The following is a 22,498-nucleotide window of genomic DNA, read 5'->3' as shown; positions in this document are numbered from 1 at the left end:
TAATAAAAAATATAAAATCATGGGAAAGTGTAAAAAATATAAAGTACAAAAATATTGACATTTAATTATTAAGCTCTTAAAATAAAAATGAATAATAAAGTATAAAAAAAACTATCATAGAATGTGAAATTTCAAATATACCCATTTTTTATAATTTTTTTGATCCTCCATGACAGTCGCTATATTTATTTTCCAATAATATATATCCACCTGAATGGTCATAATAATATACCCCCATTTTAAAACTTAAGTGAAAATTTCTCCTTTGAAAATATGGACCCTAGACAGAATAACGATATATTTAATTGCATTATATATTTTGTAAAAAATAATAATATTAATGATGATCTTATAAGTGTGAAAAATATATACAACCATATTAAAAAAAATAATATTACTCCTAATATTGTAAATCCGTTAGATGAAGATAGAAATATATTTTATAGTTTATTTTCTATAATTTATAATAAAATAAAAATATATATTAATTTATTAAGAAATAAAAAATATAACAATGATTTTCCAAATTTCCTATCCAAAAATTATATGAACAGTACATATATTTCTAACAATTATATAAAAACACATGATATATTATATAGTCCTAAATACTATGTAGCGATTGAATATTTTATAAAAACACTCTCACTATGTGTTTCAAAATTAAATATAAAAGATGAAAATATATTTTTTTTTTCGGGAATAAATATTATATCTTCTTTGTTAGACCTGCAAATGGCCGAAAAAGGAAACACACCTACAAAGGTTGGTAAAAATGGTAAAAATTGCGAAATGTTAAACAATGAAGAATTCCATTTAATTGTAATAAAATATGTTAAAAATGTGTTTAAGTATATATATCCTCGCAACGCATTTGAGGGGATAAGCCCAGCTAACATTACAACGCAAAGTAACACTACAAACACGGCTAACACTACAAACACGGCTAACACTACAAACCCAGCCAATGCAGCCAGCTGCAAAGGTGAGAAGAAGGGGTGTGAGCTGGACAGAAAGTTGAATATATTTTTTTGCCTTTTAAACATTATCCGGAATTTGGTAGAATTGATTATAAATAAAAATAATAAAATAAAATTAAAAAGCCTAAAATTATTATATGTTATTTATAAAAAAATAAAGAATAAATATATAATAAAAAAAATATTTAAATGTGTTAGTTTGAATTTGTTTATTTTATACAAAAGTATTAATATGAACAAAATAAAAATTATTATTTTAAAAATATTTAAAATGTCTATTGATAAGATGTTGAAATATTATATTTCCATTAATAATGATATTATTTTTCAATATTTAAAAAAAGCTAGCTATATTTCATATAATACATATGAACACTTTCAACAAAATGATTTTATAAAAACGAATAATTTGATTGTGAAACAATGTATATTATCAAAAATAAATTTAGAACAAGACAATAAAAATTTGGGAAAAAAATATATTTCTTTAAATGACCAATCTATAATTCCACAAAAAAAATCAACTTATTTATTAAACAGTATCGAATATATAGAAGACAAAAATATTATATCTAACATTTATTTTATATGTTATTATATTTTATTCAATATAAATTATAATGAATATAAAAAGGATACAGATTTTGGAGATGATATATGTGAAATTTATAATTTTTGCAAAGTCATTATTAAATATTATAAAATTTTAAATAGAAATATACTTCTTATCACTTTTGTTTTTATTTTGTCTCAATTTTTTTATGATAAAGATATAAATTTTTTATCTAATATAAATTTTTTGTTTAGTGATAATATTTTACAATATTTTGAAGATAACAAATTGGAGATTCAAATTGTAGAAAAATTAACACAAATATTAAAAATCAATTTTGACAAATCGAATAAAAATATAAATCTTAATCAGTACATGATTGCCAACGAAAGCGATGAACATGCTTCTTATAAAAATAGAGAAAGCGAAAATAACAGAGAAAGCGAAAGGCGCTTCAAAAATGTGTCAAATTCAAATCGAACTATAAGTATAGACATAAAAAAAGAAGGGCCACTATCTACTAAATTAGGAAGCAATTTTGCAAATGAGCTACATACAATATTTTTAAGTTTTATAAAAATAATGTCAGAAAAAAAAGACAAAAATCAGAATTACAACGAAATAAATAATTTTATACTTGATCAATTAAATTATAATATAGAAAATGATTTTTTTAAATATTTATATAATATTTTTTTATTAAAAAAAAAAAATAATATTTTTATTTTTAACTTTTTAACAGGATACATATATTACACTTTTATTAATCATAATCTTAAAATAAAAAATATTATTAATTTTTCAACCCATACTAATAGTTATCTTATTTTTAATTTTTTATTAAATCTGTATGAAATGGATGAAATGGATGAATTGTCTAACTTATCACCAACTCATAATAAACCGCTTAAAACTAACATATACAATATAATTTTAAACAAAAACAATTCATTTTATTCCATTGACATATTTAATAACTCTCCTTTATCTCTTTTTGATAATATCCAAAACTTATCAAATTCATTTTATTTTGTCAATTTGCTGACCCTGACAAATGTGAAGAGTTGCTTTAAATGCCAGCCTACAAGGTTAGCCAATTGGTTCTTCACCCATTTTTTCTTCCATTTTTTCCTCCATTTTTTGCTCCATTTTTTGTTCCATTTTTTACCCCATTTTGTTCCATTTTTTACCCCATTTTGTTCCATTTTTTACCCCATTTTGTTCCATTTTTTACCCCATTTTTTACTCCATTTTTTACTTCCAGCCTGGTGAACAAGATAAGCATGTTTTTCTTTCTGGGAATCGAAAGCAGCCAGCTCGAAAGATGTATAAATCATATTTTATCTTCCGAATTTGAATTAAAGAATGAAGAAGATAATAAAAGTAATGAGGATAAAGGAATGAAGGAAAAATGTAAAATTTTCCATTTTTTAAATCATTTTCTTGATTTTATAATTATTTTATTATGGATAAAAACAAATATAACAAGTTCTGATGGAAAATATGTATACAACATTTACGATAAGGCTGATATATATAATAAAAAATTAGAGACAGAATTGGTAAAAAATATTTTAGTCGAATATTTGGATATTTTTAATAATTTTTTTTCTTTAGGAGTAATAATAAAACTATCAAAATTTAAATTAAATATTCAAAAAATTGTAGAAAATATAATTTGTTTATGTTGTAAAAAAATTAAAAAAAATAAAATATGGCAAGACAATAAAAAAAATAATACACATTATTATTTTATATCTTTGTTAATTATATGTATAAATAAATCTTTTCTAATATTACATCTAACCAATTTATATGATATAATAAAAAAATATTTTTACGAAAATCTCGTTTTATTTTTGTTAAATATAAATAGTGATTCAAATATCATCAAACAATTATCTGCTTATTTTTTGTTTGCCACACACGGATATTTATCTAGCAATGGGAAATGGAGCCATAAAATAGAAGAAAGTGGTAGCGAGAAACGAAATGGTTGGCATGGCGAGCTAGCCCATATAATTGACCAATACCAAGATATAATAACTAGCTACATCTATCAAAAATTAATTAGCATCGAATCTATTAATAAATGTGTGAAAATATTTAAACTAATAAAAATATTAATTTCATATAATTATTCTAATATATATATATATAAAGACATATGTATAAATATTATAAAAATTACAAAAAAAAAAATAAATGGTTTTTTGTTTTTAAAAAATAGAAATAAAAACAATATAGTATTGAATATAATAAATATTTTTAATTATATACTTTATTTATTTTACAAAATTATATATAAAAACAGAATAAAAATATTATCTCAAAAAAAATATATGTATGCAATAAAAGATCAAATAATAAATGGCCATGTATATATAAATATGAATAATTTGAAAAACGAAATAAAAAAAAAAAATAATATCAATAATTTAACCGAAATAGATGTAGATAACAATTTATTTGATCTAGATCACAAAATAGATATCCCTCACCAATTTTTAGTCGAAAAAAATAAAAAAATAATATTTTTATATAATTTATTTTTTTTCAAATATATAACAAAATTTACAAAAGAAAATAAAAACACATTTTTAAATAACGTAAAAAATTTTTATAAAAATATAAAAAAACATATTTACACAAATATTAATTATCAACAGGTTCCCAATTTAATTGTAGATGATTACTATGATATAGTTAACCAAACAAATAATACAAATTTCGAAAAAAAAAATAAAATAAAAAATTATCAGAATAATAATTTAAATAATACAGAATATACAGATCAAAATACATATTCAATTATCATATCTACAACTTCGCACATTTTTTATTTTGCAAAGAAATATTTCTCCCATGATGAGTAAGAAATTTGCATACATATGCGAAAAGGGTAGTTATGTCTTCACCCCTTTCTGACTACACTCCATACATGCATTCGTTTTACTTCTTTTCTTTCTAAGCGATTATATTCGATACATCCATTCGTTTTACTTCTTTCCTTTCTAAGCGATTATATTCGATACAATGCACAAATGTGTATTCTCCAATGTTTGTTTATTTTTTCCACACACCGGCTTGAGTTGTTTCCCAAAATAAATCAAGTAAAAAATAAAAAAATAAAAAAAAATGACGAGACAAAATGACGAGAAAAAATGACCGATTTATAGAATGAAATTAAGGCGAGAGATGTTACTCTCTACAAAAATGCTTTAAACAATACTTTGCACTTATTACTTCCCATTTTGAGCAGATCTTAGAACATATAAATGCGGAGCTTTCTCAAAATCGAAGAATTAGCAATCTTATCATTTTGACGATGTTAAATTATATCACCATAGTAGATGATATATTCCCAACAAAACAGTAAAAAAATGAGAAAAAATGAGAGAAAAATGAGAGAAAAATGAGAGAAAAATGAGAAAAAATGAGAGAAAAATGAGAAAAAAATGAGAAAAAAATGAGAAAAAAATGGGAAAAAAAATGAGAAAAAAATGGGAAAAAAATGAGAGAAAAATGGGAAAAAAATGAGAGAAAAATGGGAAATGTTTATCTATTCACATGTTTCATAATTTGTTTTCTCTTTTAGAATTTCAAAAGATATTATATCAAAATTATGTCTCAAATTGAATAAGTTTGACATAAAAAATGGGTTGCCAAATCATAGTTACACGTACAGGTTATATAGAAATGGTTTTACTACATTCATTACATGTGTATATAGTGAGATGTTTTATTTTTTTATTTTATTTTTTATTTTGTATTTTTTAGGTTTCTTGAAAAAACAATGGAAATATTTCTGACCCTTTCTAGAATCGAAAAATGTTTTGACAAAATATGTCCATCTATTCTATTTTTATGTCTCAGTATTCTTAACAAATTATATGATGATAAAATAAAAAATATCTCATTAAATATAATTTCTAACTTGTTTGTTACTAATATTCCTAAGGTTATTTAAAAAAGTTGAAAAATTTTGTGGATTTAAATGGGGCTTGCTATATATTCCAACTTGCCAAGCGAGCATCGTCGTTTCGTCTTTTTTCACATATTTTTTCACATATTTTTTCATATATTTTTTCACATATTTTTTCATATATTTTTTATTTCCTCATTTTTGCCCCTTGCAGACGAAGCAAACAATCGATAGCATCCGAAAAATAAAGGAAAAGATAAATTATGTATACAATGGAAATATGTTAACTAAGCAAATAATAAATAAAATAAATTCCAAACAAATTATAAATGATAATGAACTTGTAGATGATTTATCTTTCCTTTCATGTTTATTTATGTCTGTCGAGTTAAAAGAAATTATTTTTTTAATTCTTTCAATAGATTATAACTTAATCATTTTTCTTATATTTTATTTTGATTTGTTAATTAAAAAATATAAATACAAATGTCCCTTAAATCGGCATTCCTTAATTATTCATAATCATTTTAAAAATTGTTAAGCTATAAATTGTTAAGCTATAAATTGTTAAGCTATAACTCGTTAATTTTTTTATTTTTTTATTTTTTTAAAACAAGGTCAATTTGCTTGTTTCAAAAATGTGCAATATAGCCTACGCCTACATGTATTTTTTTTTTTTTTTTTTTTTTTTTTTTCATCCCTTCACTTTATTTTTTACATTGTTATAGTTTATTTTTCTTTGCATTATGATTTATTTTTCTTTACATTATGATTTATTTTTCTTAATATATTGTCAAATTTTTTATTTATTTTCCATTTTCTACCAACTTTGAATTAAAAAAATGTAATCCCTTAATTCTGCTTGGATACATAAATGCTCTTTATTCGCCATAATTGGTATATCTTCCTTTTTTTTTTGTTTTTTTTTTTGTTTTTTTTTTGTTTTTCCTTAAAAGGAAATTGTTTTACATTCTTTAAAAAACATAATCCATTGATTATCACACAAAACTGGGAAAGAGATGTTTCTTTAAAAATCAATTTTTTTAAAAATAAAAATAAAAATAAATTTAATTTGAAAAATGAAAAATATAAAGACAACTTGATTGTAGAATGTGAGGATAATAAAAATGACGAAAATAATAAACTTAATCGAAATAAAAATATAATAAAAAAAATAAATAAAAAAAAATATAACACAATTTCCAATGATAAAATAACAAGGGACAAACCCCATATCTACAAATCAATCTATTTGAATAAAAAACAAAAGTACAATAAAAAGGATGTGAAAAAAATTAAGAAAATTCTCAAAAATGGAAAAAATAAAAAAGAAAAAATAAAACAAAGTTGGGGAAAAAAAAAAGAAAAAAAAAAAGAAAAAAAAAGAAAAGAACAAAATGGGGCGAAAAAAATAAAAAAACAAAGTTGGGAAAAAAAAAAAGAGCAAAAAATACTAGACATGTTTGACAAAGATCTAAATCAATCTATTCAAAAATTAAACATAAAAACAAGGAAATTTGAAATGCATAAAAATAAGCAAAATGCAAAACCAGATATTGTCGAAAATGAGATCCTCCGAAAGATAGCCGCCCCAACCAAAGCAGAAAATAGAGAAGCGAAAAAAAGAGAAGCGAAAAATAGAGAAGCGAAAAATAAGGAAGCGAAAAAAAGTGGCGAACTAAAAACCGAACAGCCATCTCCTAACTGTGGCCAAGTCAAAACCGAGCAGCCATCTCCTAACTGTGGCCAAGTCAAAACCGAGCAGCCATCTCCTAACTGTGGCGAAACAAAAAACGACGTTTCTAACGAATTTGACATAGGGAAAATATTAAAAATTGGGAATAGCATAGATGGTTTCCAAAAGGAAATCGAAATTAAAAGTGATGCTTCTAATCAGTTTGAAAGTCAAGTTAGAAGATTGAAACTATTTAAGACCATTGTAGATTTTAGCGAGCCATTAAAAAGGGATGAAAAAAATGGTGAAAATTGTGAAAAAGGTGAAAAAAGTGATGAAAAAGGTGAAAAAAATGATGAAAAAAATGATGAAAATTGTGAAAAAAATAAAACGTGCACATTTAAAAATATTGGAATTTACGACAACTTTATTAATGTATATTTAAAATATAACAATATTAATACCCCAACATTTTATCAAAAAAAAATAATTCCATTAATTATTTATTTTTTAAATAGTGGATACTACGATTTGATTAGATATACAAACGGAATTGATTCAAAAATTGATTCAGAAATTGATTCAGAAATTGGAAATGAAAAAAAAACCAAACAAATAATATATGTAAATAAATATAATAAAACTAATAAACATCTAATAAGAACTTTTTTTTTGCATTGTCCGACTGGAACTGGAAAAACATTTATGTATTTACTTCCAATTTTTCAGCAAATTACTAATTTACAATTTTTTGAAAATAATAAAACTAAAGAAATATATAATAATAAAGAAACAAAAGATGAACTATTTTACAAAACCAAACAAATAAATGACATTACCTCCTTTTGTTGTTCTAATCAGGTCAACACAGATCTATTTATCAATAAAAATTCTGAAAATATCAAAAATAACGTTTTGAATTATGCCCGGGGTGGTCAACATGGTCGACAAAATGGTCAACAGTGTAGACAAAATGGCCAAATAGGGGATATCCTCATTTTGACATATAATAAAGAAGTGGCTGTACAAATATATGAATTATATAAAGATATAATAAATTCATTTTACAAATCTTATTCTTCTAATTTTTTTGAAATAAATAATTCTTTAACACGATTCAAATATATTTCTGAAGAAGAACAAAAATATCTTGAAAAAATTAACATCTTTTATAAAAATAAAATTAATATGAATGTTCATTTATTAATAGGTGGAAATAATATCAAATATCAATTAAAAAATTTAAGAGCAAAAAAAATAAATATTACAAAAGAAAATGAACAATCTTCCCCTCTCTCCAGTCTCGCAAATAGCCCCAAAACGGAAAGTGAAAGAAGCGAAAGTGAAAGTGGAGATTGCGAAAGCATTATAAATGTAAACATTTATGTCGGAACCCCAGGAAGGGTATGCACAATAATGAATGAAAAAAAAGCCATAAATTTAGAAAATATCCGCACCATTATTTTTGACGAATATGATTTTTTTTTTAACAAATTCGAGAAGAACCAAGTTGAGAAGAACAAATTCGAACTGGAAAATGTGTTTTTTTCTCAAATTTTAAAAAATATTTACATAAAAAAAAAAAAAAAAAAAAAAAAAAAACCTTCAATTACAAACGTAATATGTTGTAGTGCGACACCTGCTATATATCAATATCTTATATACACCAAACATTTAATTTCAGAACATTTTTTAACTAATATTTTAGGAGATAATATAAAACGAGAAAAAATAACCAACCAACCAACCAATACCTCTCCAATAAATTATGAAAAAGAAAAAAATATAATTAACACATTGTTTAAAATAGAAGAGACATTTAAGATTCCCGAAAATTTAATACATTTTAACTATTGCTATGATAAAAAAAGTCAGATAAAAAATAGTAATAATGCGATATCTAGCTTTTTAAAAATTCTTTTTTCCAACCCTCTCAACAAAAATGTTTTGGTCTTCTGCAACACAAAGGTGAGTCGAAGCACGCTGCACAGTTTGCACAGTTTGCACATTTTCCACATTTTCCACATTTTCCACATGTTTTCTTCCCATTTTTCTTCCCATTTCTCTTCCCATTTTCCACGCGGGCAGAAACGAGTCATGGATCTTTGGAGTTTATTTCGAAACCGATTTGACATTGACATACAAACAGTTTTTTCCGGAAATGAAAAAAAAAAAAAAAAAATATTCAAAGATATAAATTATGCGAATTTTTCTAAAAATGACTTAGTCAATTATAAAAATTTAAAAAAATATGTCAACTTTTTATTTATATCTACTAATTTGTTATATAGAGGAATTAATTGTATTGGTTTTACAACTATCATAAATTTTGACATGCCTCAAAGTATGTTTTTATAAAAAAATATGAAAATACACGAAAAATCGACACACATTTAACCAAATTAAATATGTTTGTTAAACTTTCCTACATGCGCATGCACATGCATATCCTTACATGCTTTTGTCATTCACATTTTTAAAGTAATTCATGATCTATAATAAAAATAACACGATTTATTAATTTATTAATTTTTTTTTTTTTTTTTTTTTTTTTTCTTTTTTTAGGTTATACTGAATACGTACATAGATGTGGGCGAATAGGCAGGGTAAACAACAAAGGGGCTATATTTAATATTTTTGAAAAACAAGATAAAAAAAAATATATAAAAGATATATTTAACAAAATAAATATAAAACCGTTTGATATAGATTGTTATATGAATAACATTTTTACTTTGAAAAAGTAAATAAATAAAAAATAAATAAATATATATATATGTATATCCAAATTTTATAATATTCTAATTTGGATATTTGCAATGCCAATTTTTTTATTTGTACAAAATCGGTATTAATTTGTATTGTAATTCTTTTTTTCCATTTTTTCTTCATTTTTTCTCCATTTTTTCTCCATTTTTTCTCCATTTTTTAATACATTCAAAATGGTATAGAATCGTTTTATCTTTCTCTTTACCAATTTTTAAGGTGGAACATGTTTATTCATTCATCTAGTTATTTTTTCACATTTTAAGAAAAATAAAAAAATGAATTTTATCTTACTGTTTTATGGTCCTCCATGTAGCGGAAAAGATACATTAATAAGATTTTTGATAAAAAAAAAAAAACAAATTTTATTTTTTATTTATTTATTATATAACTTAAAAGAACCATACATATCATATAAATATAGTTATGAACAAAAATTTTTTATACAATTAATAAAATATTGTAACAAAATAAATAAACATTTTAAATTAAATAATAAATATAGAATTAGAAAAATAAATCATCTATCATTCTTTTCTTTAATAAATTTATATAAAACTTTTTTTATCACATTGTCTGATTCTACATTTCATTCGAATTTCCAAACATCTCTTAATACAATTTATGCCAAATTAAAAAAAGTGAAAAAAAAAAAAAAAATAAATATTTCCTCACACACACATTCTAATTCCAATAACCATTCTCATAAAAATGACAAAATAAATGTTACTAATGTGTGTATAAAAATAAGTAGGAAAAAAATAATAAATAATGTGACTAAACCCAAAACCTTTTTTATATTTTATAAGAAATTTATTAAACAGATTAAATATTTTCGACATTTTTTATCAAAATGTAAAACCTCTATTCATAACATATCAACAGATAGTATAGAGAAACAGTTTTACTCCACACAGAACGAAAAAAAAAGCGAAAAAAAATACGAAAAAAAAAGCGAAAAAAAATACGAAAAAAAAAGCGAGAAAAAATGTGAAAAAAAAAACATTGCAGTAGTAACAGATAAGATTATTATTTTTGAAAAACAAAATTATAAAACTAAAATATATTATCCTATAATAAAAAAACGATGTCTAAAAAATAACCTTTTTTTTTTATCAAAAGCTAAGGAAAATAAAAACATAAAACCTACATTATTTAACCAAAAAAAGTATTGGAAGATCGCCAGAAAAATCGCTTATCTATATTGCTCTCACTTAATTAATGCAAAAAAAAACGCAAAAACAGACACAAAAAAAAAAACAAAAATAGGCACAAAAAAAAAAACAAAAAAAGGGGCAAGCACAAGCACACAAAATGGTCCTCGTTTAAAACATGACCAAAATAAAATAATAATTTTAAATGACACTTTCCATTTTCCTTCAATGCGAAAAAAGTATTATCTGCTCTCTAAAAAATGTAAGATATATAAAATGTCTTTCCACACAAACTTGTATTATATATATATATATATATATATATGTTCATTTTTTTTTTTTTGGCTTTCCAGATAACTCTCTATACATCCAAACATTTTTAAACACCCCAGTTAAATTGTGTGTACAATTGAACATAAATAGAAACAAGTTTAAATATATATCTAAAGAAACTATTATCAAAAATTATTTATATCATCGCAAATATGCAGTCGCCCTTAAAAATGTACCAAAAAACGAACCAAAAAACGAACCAAAAAATGAGCAAAAAATAATTAATTTTGTTAAGGCTACTCGAAAATGGCAAGCAAATGCCATATCTATACAAGTTAATCGTTTAGAAAATAAAAACAAAGTAATGATTTCAAAAATATACATTTATTTATCCACATATAAAATAATTATGATACTATTTGCCTTATTAGACAAATACGTTTGTATTCCGTTCGTTAGCATATTAACACGTTCATAAACACATTAACACGTTCATAAACACATTAACACGTTCATAAACACATTAACACGTTCATAAACACATTAACACGTTCATATTTTATTTTTTTATTTTATTTTATTTTATTTTATTTTTTTTTTTTTTTAAATTATTCTCAGCTTACAGATCTACTATTCTTTATATACAAATATTTTCCAATTTTTATAAAAGAAATAAATAAAAAAAAAACAGTCACAAAAAAAGAAAATCACAACCCAGTAATTCAAGCAAATGCTTTGGAGGTACTACCATAATTTTTTTTTTTTTTTTTTTTTTTTTTTTTAAATATAACATTTTTATAATTATATAGAAAGTATTTTTTTTCCCTTTCCCTACTTTTGTAGATCATCAACAAAACTGCTAACAAAATTATTCATGAGAAATTAAAAAGTGTCCCAAATGGTAAAGCATAATAATAACAACATTAGTAGTAGTAGTTGTTGTAGTAGCGATAATAATACATTAACATGTTCCACTTTTTTCAGATCAAAAAAATGCCTATGCCCAAAAATACCGTCTTATAAAATTGCAGCTCTTAAAAGGTAACCTGTTTTTTTCCATTCTGTCATTTGCATTCTTTAATTTGTATTTTGTCATTTCCCTTCACTTTCGAATATTCCTAATTTTACAGAATGTAGAATAGCCAAAACATTTAATGTAACAGATATAGAAAATAGCTTTTTGGCGAATTAGCTACTAACGTATATACAATGTGTATATATTTTTTTTTTGAGAAACTTTGAAGCTTTAAAACAACTTTTAACCATAATAGTTATAATAAAAAATAAAGAGGTACCATATATGTTTGGTGCATATATATGCTCATTTTTTAACTAATTTATTCAAGCGTTAATATATTTTATTTTTATCTATATAATAGACAATATAATGTAAGTTTCTGTGTGCACAAATTTGAGGAAATTATCCGCACATTTTTTTTTTCTTTTATTTATATATATATTCATATATTGTATGTCTATATATATCTATATGTATTCCGTTTTATACGAAATATCAACTTTATTTGATGTATCATTGTTTTTTATTATATTTATGTAAAAAATAAATAAATGAGAAAATGTTTTATTCAAAAATAACCACTTTCAAACAAAATTTAACTTAAAAAAAAAAAATCATCAAAATGTTTTTTTGTGTAATATTGCACTACCATACTCATCAAATTCCTATTAAAAAAAGTAGAGAATGAAATGTATATATATAAATTAGATAAAATATCCGATATTGTAGCTATAATAAATATATAGCTATAATAAATATTAGCTATAATAAATATATAGCTATATCTCTCTCTTTATTTATTTCTACATGTGTAGCCATTTTCAATAACCTGTTTGTTAATCCATATTTTTTTAAACGTTGCTAAGGAAGCTAATATCGACCCTCCTATAAATGTGCTAAACTTTCGTTCAGGGGGTGCACTAATTCGGATCTATAAAAATTGGAAAATATAAATTTATAAAATGTTCACACATATATAAAAAAATTAAAGCAAAATATTTCAACAGTCATAAAACTCTACTATTTTTTTTTTTCCTTAAAATACTGTAATCTCTTTAGGGGAAAACTTTCGAATTTCATTTAGTAGTCTATCTCCAAAACCTTTAAAATGTAAGAAAATGTACATGCACATATACATGCATACGTGCATACATATACATATGTGAAGGATGTAAAATCAATTATTTGAAACTATCAAAATATATCCATGAATTTTATTATTAATATTACCCTGAAACATCGTTGTACCTCCTGATAGCACAATATGTGAGTATAACGTTTTTCTTAAATCCATGTCAGCTCGAGTTATAGAAGTTACAATTAATTCGGACAATCCTGTACGCACAAACCCAAGCACATGTATGTACATATGTATGTATATATATATATATATATATGCATGTATGTATAACAATTTTATTGTTCAATTGTTAATTTTTATATTAAGCAAATCTCATATCCTTTTTTTTTGAGCTCATATTTTTATCCAACCTAAATACTCTAATCCCAAAATGGATGGGTTGAAGAGAACTTCCGGTGCTCTGTACCTTTCAGACCCAATCTAAAAAAAAAAAAATAAAAAAAATAAAAAAAAAATAATAAAAATAATAAAACATATATACATAATAGGCAGCATACATAATGGGTACCATACATAATAGGCAGCACACATAATAGGCAGCACACATAATAGGCAGCACACATAATAGGCAGCACACATAATAGGCAGCACACATAATAGGCAGCACACATAATAGGCAGTTCACGAGCATGCTCTATATTTTGACCATCCATGCAAAAAAGCGGTTTAGGAGTGGCAATAAGCTTACCAGTATTTGTGACCCATCTGGAAGTATATAAGGCAAAGTTGTAAGCGATTTTTCTGAAGTATTTTTTTCTTTACTCATATTAAACGAAACGTAACAGCAATTTTCCTTCATGCTTTTTACTACTTCCATTTCAGCAGAAGTATTAAATAAATGTCCATTTTTTCTTAACAAATATCCTAAATATGTAGTGATATCTCGTCCTGCAATATCAGATCTGGTAATCGTATTCGTTATACTATATCCTTTTTTAAAAAAAAAATATATATATGAATTATTTTGAAATTATATACCCACAAATTTTAATATATTATATATAATTTTTTTTTTTTTTTTTTTTTTTTTTTTTTTTTTTCGTCTTACCTTCATAAATGGATACACAATGACAAACACCATCCCCACAATCAAGAACAGTACCATTTGTTTTTCCACATGAATATAAAGATAATATTGCTTGTATAGAAATAAATAAGGCTGGGGCATTAAAAGATTCAAAAAAAACTTCAGCAATTTTTTCTTTATTTTTTTGTGGGTTTAATGGGGCTTCTGTCAATAATACTGGATGCTAAGACGCAAAAAAGGAAAATATAAAATGGAAAGATGATAAAAATGGAAAGATGATAAAAATGGAAAGATGATAAAAATGGAAAGCTGATAAAAATGGAATGCTGATAAAAATATACCTCAATGAATATAACACATTAAATATTAAAAAAAAAATCGGAAAAATACAAACTTTTATATCATATCCATATTATACCTCTTCTGAATTTATTTTTAATGAATTATAAACATGTATCCAAATATTTTCCATGTCATTCCAATTTTCAATAATCCCATGATTTATTGGATACGTAACTTTTAACAACCCTCGATATTCTTCCTATAAATTTAAAGGGTCATAAGTATTTCATTGTATTTTATTTTAACATGCTACATTTTATCATGCTACATTTTATCATGCTATATTTTATCATGCTATATTTTAGCATGCTATATTGTTTAGTCTGTTTATGTGTCCTTACTGCTTTATTTCCAACGAACAAATTTCCCTCAACTGCTCCTGCCATAACCCTCTTGTATTTTGGCCGCCCAACACTAAAAAATAAAAAAATGGATATTTTCGAAAATTTTATATAACAATATGATCTATACTGTTGAAATATGCATATATCTTTGTCGCCTATTTTGTTCATGTATAATTTAATCACATATTCATTACATACTAGGAAGGGAATACAAGGTTAGGAGCATCGTCCCCTGCGAATCCTGATTTTATGTAACCACTTCCATTATCAATTATTATTGGCTGATTAGAATAAAGCTGATTACCATATTCGTTCATTATATCTTTTAACATAAGTATATATAAGATATTATTTTTTTTCCTATTCCTCTTTATTTATCCACTTTTTATGAAATACGTTGTAATGAAATAAAGATTGAAAAAATATATTTTTTTAAAAGTGCATGCTATATACATTTAAGTAGACAAGGATACATACATATATGTGTATGTACATATGTTCCACATTAGGGGAAGGCTTATCTTTTTTTTTGGAGCATACCACTCTTTTCCACTTTTAACAAAAAATTAAAACTTGTAAAGGCAAAAAATATTATTATTATTATTATGTTATTTTTATATATATGTGTGTTTTTTTTTCCATTTAAATATAAGGCAAAAAAATAAACTTTAAAACGACACATGTGTGCACGCATGTGTATACTAAATTTGTTAAAACGTAGAATAAGGCCTAATATACATGTATGTACAAATATTTCTTTAAATATTAAAATTTTTATATTTATATATTTTAAATAATATTCCATTATATTTTCCCATTTATATATATATCTATATCTATCAATTGTGTCTTAAGTAAGAATAAAAAAACATATCAAATGTATAACAATTTAAAAAAAATATGTGGACTATTTATATATATCCATATAAAATATGTTTTTATTATATTTACAAGTTTAACTTTCAAACATTTTTTCCATTGATTAAAAAAAATATATAAATGATTATATAAGAGTATATAATTTATCAAAGAACTACAATAGGTTTTGTCTGCCTAGTGTGTATTTTTCCCCTTTTTCTTTTGTTTTATTTTATTATTTTCTCATGAATTAACATTGTAGTAATAGGTTTTTATATAAAAACACATGTTAGCCATTTGCTAATTTTCTCATTTTTTTTAATCTCTATATTTTTTTATATTACTTGGTCAGCTAAAATACTTATATTTGTAACTCCAAAAAAAAAAAAAATACAAACAAATAGCTATTTTCGTTCCTTTTTACATTCTCTATTCATAATATTTTTTTTAAAAAATGCAATAGTAATAATTTCACTTTACAGTTTTAAGTTCAATCACGCAGTTATATGTACATATAATAATTATACTAATTAAAAAAAGGGATTATCATAATTTTTTCGGGTGTTTTTATCGGTTAATATATTTATTTACACTATAGTCTATTGAAAAAGTAGCTATAAATATATGTTTACTTATACAGGTAACATACCAAATATGTAACAAAAAAATATGAACAAGCAAGGTGTCTGCAGAAAATTAGTATTATTGCACATTTTTCGGTCATTTCGCTAATGTTGCCAATTTTCATAAAATGTATATATAAAGAGGAAAAGAGTTATAAAAAGAAATGAGAATAGTCACACATTCTACTTTTATGTTATACTAATTAAGGCTGATACTTTTGTTTTTATATTTTCTTTTACGGTATTAAGGTGAAATACCAAATTAGAACAAAATGAAAAAGGCTTTATATATACACCTTCATTTTTAAGGTGAAGATTATTGTTGCATAAATTCACACTAAAAAATTATTCATTTTATTTTATTTTCATCTTGAAACAATGATATAACTATTGTGCAATTTTCAGTTTCTTGCTTATTTATTATTTATAATTAAAAAGGATAGAAAAGGCAATTCTGTTCTTTTTCGCATTATTTAATTTTTTTACTGCCGTTTTGCACATATTGACATATGGCTGTTTTATTTATTTTTTCGTTTATTTTTCGTTTATTTTTTCATTTATTTTTTCGTTTATTTTTCGTTTATTTTTCGTTTATTTTTCGTTTATTTTTCGTTTATTTTTCGTTTATTTTTCGTTTATTTTTTCATTCATTTTTTACCATTCATTTTTTACCATTTATTTATATTTTAGAAAAGCATTTACCGACCCAAACTAGTTAGGAAAAATAATAACATTACATGCTTTAGGAATAGCAGTATTGCAAATCGTAAAGTATGCATAATAGCTTACTAAATTATGTACCATTATCGTCATACGTTTTAAAACAAAAACACATTTTTTCGTTTTTTTTGCTGTAAAATTATATTTCCATATTTTATTATTTGATAAATTAGCATACATATGTATAATTATACTACCGACGCAGATTAAATATATTGCAATTCGTATATGTTAGTTTTTTTTTTTTTTTTTTTTTTTCAAAGCTTATGTGGCATTGTCACAATGTTTCATTTTTTCTAGGCAAAAGGTTATATTAATTTGATAAATAAAGTTATTTTTATTAACGATATTCATTTTCATTTACATTTTTTTTAACTTTTTTTCCCACATTATTTCAAACATTTCATTGTTTCACACCTGTGGAAAGATTTTCACAGTGTCATTTTTTGAAGTCAAATAACATATGTTCTCCAAATTAATGATAAAATAAAAGTCTTATTGATATATTTGATTAAAACAGATATACAATGAATAAATACTATGCAAGATTTATACATGTTTCAATCATATTAATATTTGTTTTGTTTATAAATAAATGTGAGAATGAATCACCAAATAAAAATGAAAATTTTATCTCACCAATACACTCTTTTAAATCACCATTTCAAGTCGAGGGTTTAAATAATGGATGGGTCTTAGATTATTCAGCAGCTTCTACTAATAAATATTTAGTGTTAATACCTAATGTATATAATCGAAGAGGGTTATTATATAATAGTAATCCGATTAAATCAGATGTGTTTGATATTAATTTTAGTTTCAATATATATAAAAAATACTATAAAGAATCTATTGATTCAAATTATTATAAAAATGAATCTGGAAAACATATAACATATAATGTAAAAATTGATGAAAAAGATAAAACAAATGGTTTTGCATTTTGGATATTAGAAAATCAACTATCTGTAAAATCACCAGGGGTTAGTGAAGAACAAATTATTATAGATGAAGAAGATGTTATATTATATGGATATAAAAAAATATTTAATGGTATATGTATATATTTTCAATTAAGAGATAATGATTTGTCTGTATATGCTTTAATAAATAATGGGAATAAATCCATAAGCCTTAATAATAATAGTGCAAAAAATTATAATTTAAGCTTATTACAAAATAATGGGTTAATTAGTGTAAAAATAGTAGCTCAAAAAAATGATATACGTATTTATTTATTTAATCTTAAAACTTCTACATATATTCATAGTTTAACTATAAAAAAAAATCTACCTAAAGAAAATTATATTGGATTTTCGTCTTTTAATTTTAATGAAGATACATCAATATCTATAACAAATGTAAATAAATATTTACCAACATTTGTAGGTATAACTGATTTTCATGTATATACAAATTATATGGTTAAAGAAAATGAGCAAAAAATAATTTATGAAAATGATGATCCTGAAAATTTAAATGTAAAAACAAAGAATGATGAAGAAATAAATTACAATGAGTTAAATGGTAATAATTTAATGAACGAAATTTTATCATCTCAAAATATAAATTTATCTTCTCAAGAAGAAATGTTAAAAACAATGTTAAAAATAATTCAAGATTTTATTTCTTATCAAGTTAATAATGATAAAAAAGTATTACAAAATATTTCATTTTTAAAAGAAAATATTCATAATATGCAAGATGAGATAAAACAAATCCGAAAAAATATTACTAATAAATCGGATCCAAAAAATTTACAAAAAATTTTTACTTCAGAATTAAGTGGACTAAAAAATTTATTTCATTCTCATGCACAACATCATAAAAAAAATATTGAAGACATTACAAATCGATTAACTAGTAAAATAGACAATAATCAAGAATTAAAAATATTAGCACAAAAAGCTCAAAAGTTGGAACATATTATTAACAAGGGAAATAATACTTCCTATTTTTTCTCAATAGCATTTGCCGCTCTTATCGTTATAACCCTCATAATGATTTATAAAAAAATTAGAGATGTTGAAAAAAAACATATTTTATAATTATTATTATTATTATTCATATCGCATACCATACATTTATGTGTATAATATGTGTGCGTTTTTTTTTTTTTTTTTACAATTTTTTTTATTTTTGTTTTTTCCATTCCACTGTTGTATTGGTTTGTTATTTACAACTTTATTATGCGGTGAAAAATGCTTATTATTTTTATAATTTATTTTTCCAGCTTTTCCTTTTTTTTTTTTTTAAAATTCCCTTTTTTTATATTAAATGCCACAACACAATTGTTTGTGCACCTTAATTTCCATGTTTCATGGTCTCATTTTAACTACTCTTCGAACAACATATATACATAGTTGTATATAAATCACTATTTTTTATTCACATTTAAAAAAACAACAAAAAAAACAAAAAAAAAACAAAAAAAAAAACGAAAAAAACAAAAAAAAAACAAAAAAACGACAAAAAAAGTCTATATTTTTAAATAATACCAACCATTTCCAGACAGATGATATACACATTTTTTTAAAGAAACTCGATTTTGTTGTCTTTACAACTGTTAAATTAAAAGGCTAGATATACTTTTATTTTTTCCTATTTATTTTTGCCTATTCATTTTTGCTTATTTATTTTTATTTATTTTTTTTTTTTTTCTCCTTTTTGGGCGCAAATAAGACACATAATAGCCACCAAAATGCGGAGCTAACATTTAAAAGTTCAGGAGAGAAAATATTTTTTAAGTTAGACCAAACAAAATTCTCATGAAATTTATAACATGCTATGATATATTTACATGCATAATTTGTGTTTAAAAAATATAAATGTTAATGCTAATATATTATTTTATTTGTTATTTATTTTTTTCTCTTATTCATTTATTATTTTTAACCCGAATTTTAAAACACTATACATAAAAATAATTATAAATATACACAGGCTTGTACTTATATATTTAATTTTCATAATAGTGTATATGTTAAAATGTAAAATTTTTAATACAAAAAAAAATCAAAACAACAAAATAAAAAAATAAGTATAGATTGTATACTATTTAACATATTATTTGGCTTGTACTGTTTATTGTCTATATTTTGAAATATAAATAAAACACATATAAAGTTTTATACACATATCTACTTATAAAAATTATCCTCTTTTACACAAATACAACACATTTATTTTTGTAAAAAAAATGTTTATTACAATTTCAAGATATCTTTTTTTATTATTTTTAATAAAATCATGCCTTAGTAATTTTTAAATTTTTCAAAAAAAAAATTCATACCCATTTTGTCTTGTGCTCAAATGGCCACCCAGTTGCTTCTCTCTCATCATTTTCATCCTCACCTTTTTATCCTTACCTTTTTATCCTCACCTTTTTATCCTCACCTTTTTATCCTCACCTTTTTTATCTCACCTTTTTTATCTCACCTTTTTATTCTTCCCATTAGACATATTCCCCCAATACAATGATACATTCTTAGAGCCTGGACCCCACCAGAACAAGTGACTACATACACATAAATAAATATACATAATAAATATACATACATAAATAAATATACATACATAAATAGACATACACATACATGGGTAGAAATACATTTTTTGCCTGAATTCGATTTTAACAAAAAGAGCAAACGAATAAGTATATGAATGCACAATGCACATATTTATTAATTTTTTTTTTTAATAATATTTTTCAGAATTATAAATAACCAAGCATTAAATAACCAAGCATTAAATAACCAAGCACTAAATAACCGAGCATTAAATGGGAGAGTGTTGAATGAAAACGTGTTGAATAATTGTGATGGATGGACAGAATGGTCGCAGTGTTCAAAAACATGCGATATTGGAATAAAGATGAGAGTAAGAATTAGTAGTAACCCTATTTATTCATTACTCTGTTCTAAATATACAGAAACTTCTGTTTGTTTTATTCAAGAATGTCCTGACCATTCTGAAATGAGAAACCGTGATGAAAGGGAAAAAAGAAAAAATAAAAAAAAGAAAATGCTAAGTAAATATGTAACAATTTTTTGTGTATTTTCGGTAATAAATATAATAATATTGATAGTTTGTGCAATCCTTTCGATCAAAAAGAAAATTATATAAATGAGTCTTATTCATTTGGGAAATTCAAGTCAAAAAATAAAAAAATCAAAAAATAAAAAAAATAAAAAAAATCAAAACAAATTGAAGAAGCCAAAACAAGCTGAGGAGGCCAAAACAAACTGAGGAGGCCAAAACAATAGTTTATCTTTTCGTTTTCGTTTTTCCACATAAATTATATTATATTTATTTATACCACTACATATAACAGTTGTATTTGTACTAATATATTATCTTGTTATTTTATTATTTACTATTTATTTATTATTTATATATGCAAACTTATAATAGACTATCCTTTATTTTGTTTACATTAATCTCTATATTTTAAATATATAATACAAAAAATAAAAGAATCATATTTTTCAAAAAGAAACAAAATAAACATGGATAGAAAACATATGCATATATGGAAATACTACTATAACTGTTCATTGTTCCCCTCAAAAGTGAGGGCTAAAAAAATTGTGTCGAAACCCGTTTTATTTTATTATTTAATACCACTTATTATTTTTTGAGGCGATAGAACAATACACAACTGTATGTATATATCGCAATTAAATATTGTAACATGGAGAATAAATTATGAACACTTTAAAAAAATTGGATTATTAATTATGGTTGTAACAATATTTTGCAAGGGTATAGAAAAATAAGCTATTTTTAAGATCATAGCTTATTTTTAAATATATATAAATAAAACTATGAATTTAGTTAAATTAAACTTCAACTTTTTTCATACATATCATTTTATTCTTATAAAAAAATAAAACAATCACTAATATGTGTGTAGCATATTTTGTTTATTCTTAGGATATATAATTTTTATAAATATAATTTAATTTGAAAAATAAAAAATTAATAAATATATGTTACACACACACATAACCAAATTAGAAATATAAATTATTTATGTGCACTCATTTTATTTAACTAAGCCCAGAATTTTAAAAATATGGTAATACCTTTTTTTCGAA

General features: G+C 23.1%; 6 protein-coding genes across 6 annotated transcripts; 5 read left to right on the top strand and 1 right to left on the bottom strand.

Annotated features, from left to right (window-relative positions):
- Positions 1-273: 273 nt before the first annotated feature.
- On the top strand, positions 274-5,999 carry PY17X_0211000 (conserved Plasmodium protein, unknown function; the record flags this gene model as incomplete). Its single annotated transcript, XM_022957968.1, has 7 exons — positions 274-2,621; positions 2,798-4,405; positions 4,553-4,646; positions 4,796-4,908; positions 5,132-5,221; positions 5,314-5,494; positions 5,673-5,999. The coding sequence occupies 7 exons, from the start codon at positions 274-276 to the stop codon at positions 5,997-5,999; spliced, it is 4,761 nt and encodes a 1,586-aa protein (XP_022811372.1).
- Positions 6,000-6,332: 333 nt separating this feature from the next.
- PY17X_0210900 (ATP-dependent RNA helicase, putative) lies at positions 6,333-9,880 on the top strand (the record flags this gene model as incomplete). Its single annotated transcript, XM_022957967.1, has 2 exons — positions 6,333-9,477; positions 9,699-9,880. 2 exons carry the CDS (start codon positions 6,333-6,335, stop codon positions 9,878-9,880), a joined length of 3,327 nt encoding a protein of 1,108 aa, XP_022811371.1.
- Positions 9,881-10,177: 297 nt separating this feature from the next.
- Positions 10,178-12,518, top strand: PY17X_0210800 (L-seryl-tRNA(Sec) kinase, putative; the record flags this gene model as incomplete). Its single annotated transcript, XM_022957966.1, has 6 exons — positions 10,178-11,315; positions 11,407-11,687; positions 11,945-12,067; positions 12,170-12,227; positions 12,311-12,367; positions 12,457-12,518. 6 exons carry the CDS (start codon positions 10,178-10,180, stop codon positions 12,516-12,518), a joined length of 1,719 nt encoding a protein of 572 aa, XP_022811370.1.
- A 443-nt stretch (positions 12,519-12,961) lies between these two features.
- Positions 12,962-15,515, bottom strand: PY17X_0210700 (actin-related protein; the record flags this gene model as incomplete). The annotated part of the gene is made up of 10 exons (XM_022957965.2): positions 12,962-13,009; positions 13,174-13,275; positions 13,390-13,445; positions 13,575-13,679; positions 13,836-13,905; positions 14,174-14,415; positions 14,534-14,735; positions 14,931-15,053; positions 15,196-15,268; positions 15,397-15,515. 10 exons carry the CDS (start codon positions 15,513-15,515, stop codon positions 12,962-12,964), a joined length of 1,140 nt encoding a protein of 379 aa, XP_022811369.2.
- A 2,411-nt stretch (positions 15,516-17,926) lies between these two features.
- PY17X_0210600 (parasite-infected erythrocyte surface protein) lies at positions 17,927-19,447 on the top strand (the record flags this gene model as incomplete). Its single annotated transcript, XM_719308.2, has 1 exon — positions 17,927-19,447. One exon carries the CDS (start codon positions 17,927-17,929, stop codon positions 19,445-19,447), a length of 1,521 nt encoding a protein of 506 aa, XP_724401.2.
- Positions 19,448-20,598: 1,151 nt separating this feature from the next.
- On the top strand, positions 20,599-21,524 carry PY17X_0210500 (thrombospondin related sporozoite protein, putative; the record flags this gene model as incomplete). The annotated part of the gene is made up of 3 exons (XM_722791.2): positions 20,599-20,656; positions 20,858-20,912; positions 21,113-21,524. 3 exons carry the CDS (start codon positions 20,599-20,601, stop codon positions 21,522-21,524), a joined length of 525 nt encoding a protein of 174 aa, XP_727884.2.
- Positions 21,525-22,498: the final 974 nt, after the last annotated feature.

Source organism: Plasmodium yoelii, assembly GCF_900002385.2.
Source record: "Plasmodium yoelii strain 17X genome assembly, chromosome: 2".
Lineage (NCBI taxonomy): Eukaryota > Apicomplexa > Aconoidasida > Haemosporida > Plasmodiidae > Plasmodium > Plasmodium yoelii.
Note: the sequence above shows the minus strand (reverse complement) of the source record. Positions and strands in the feature narration are given on the sequence as shown.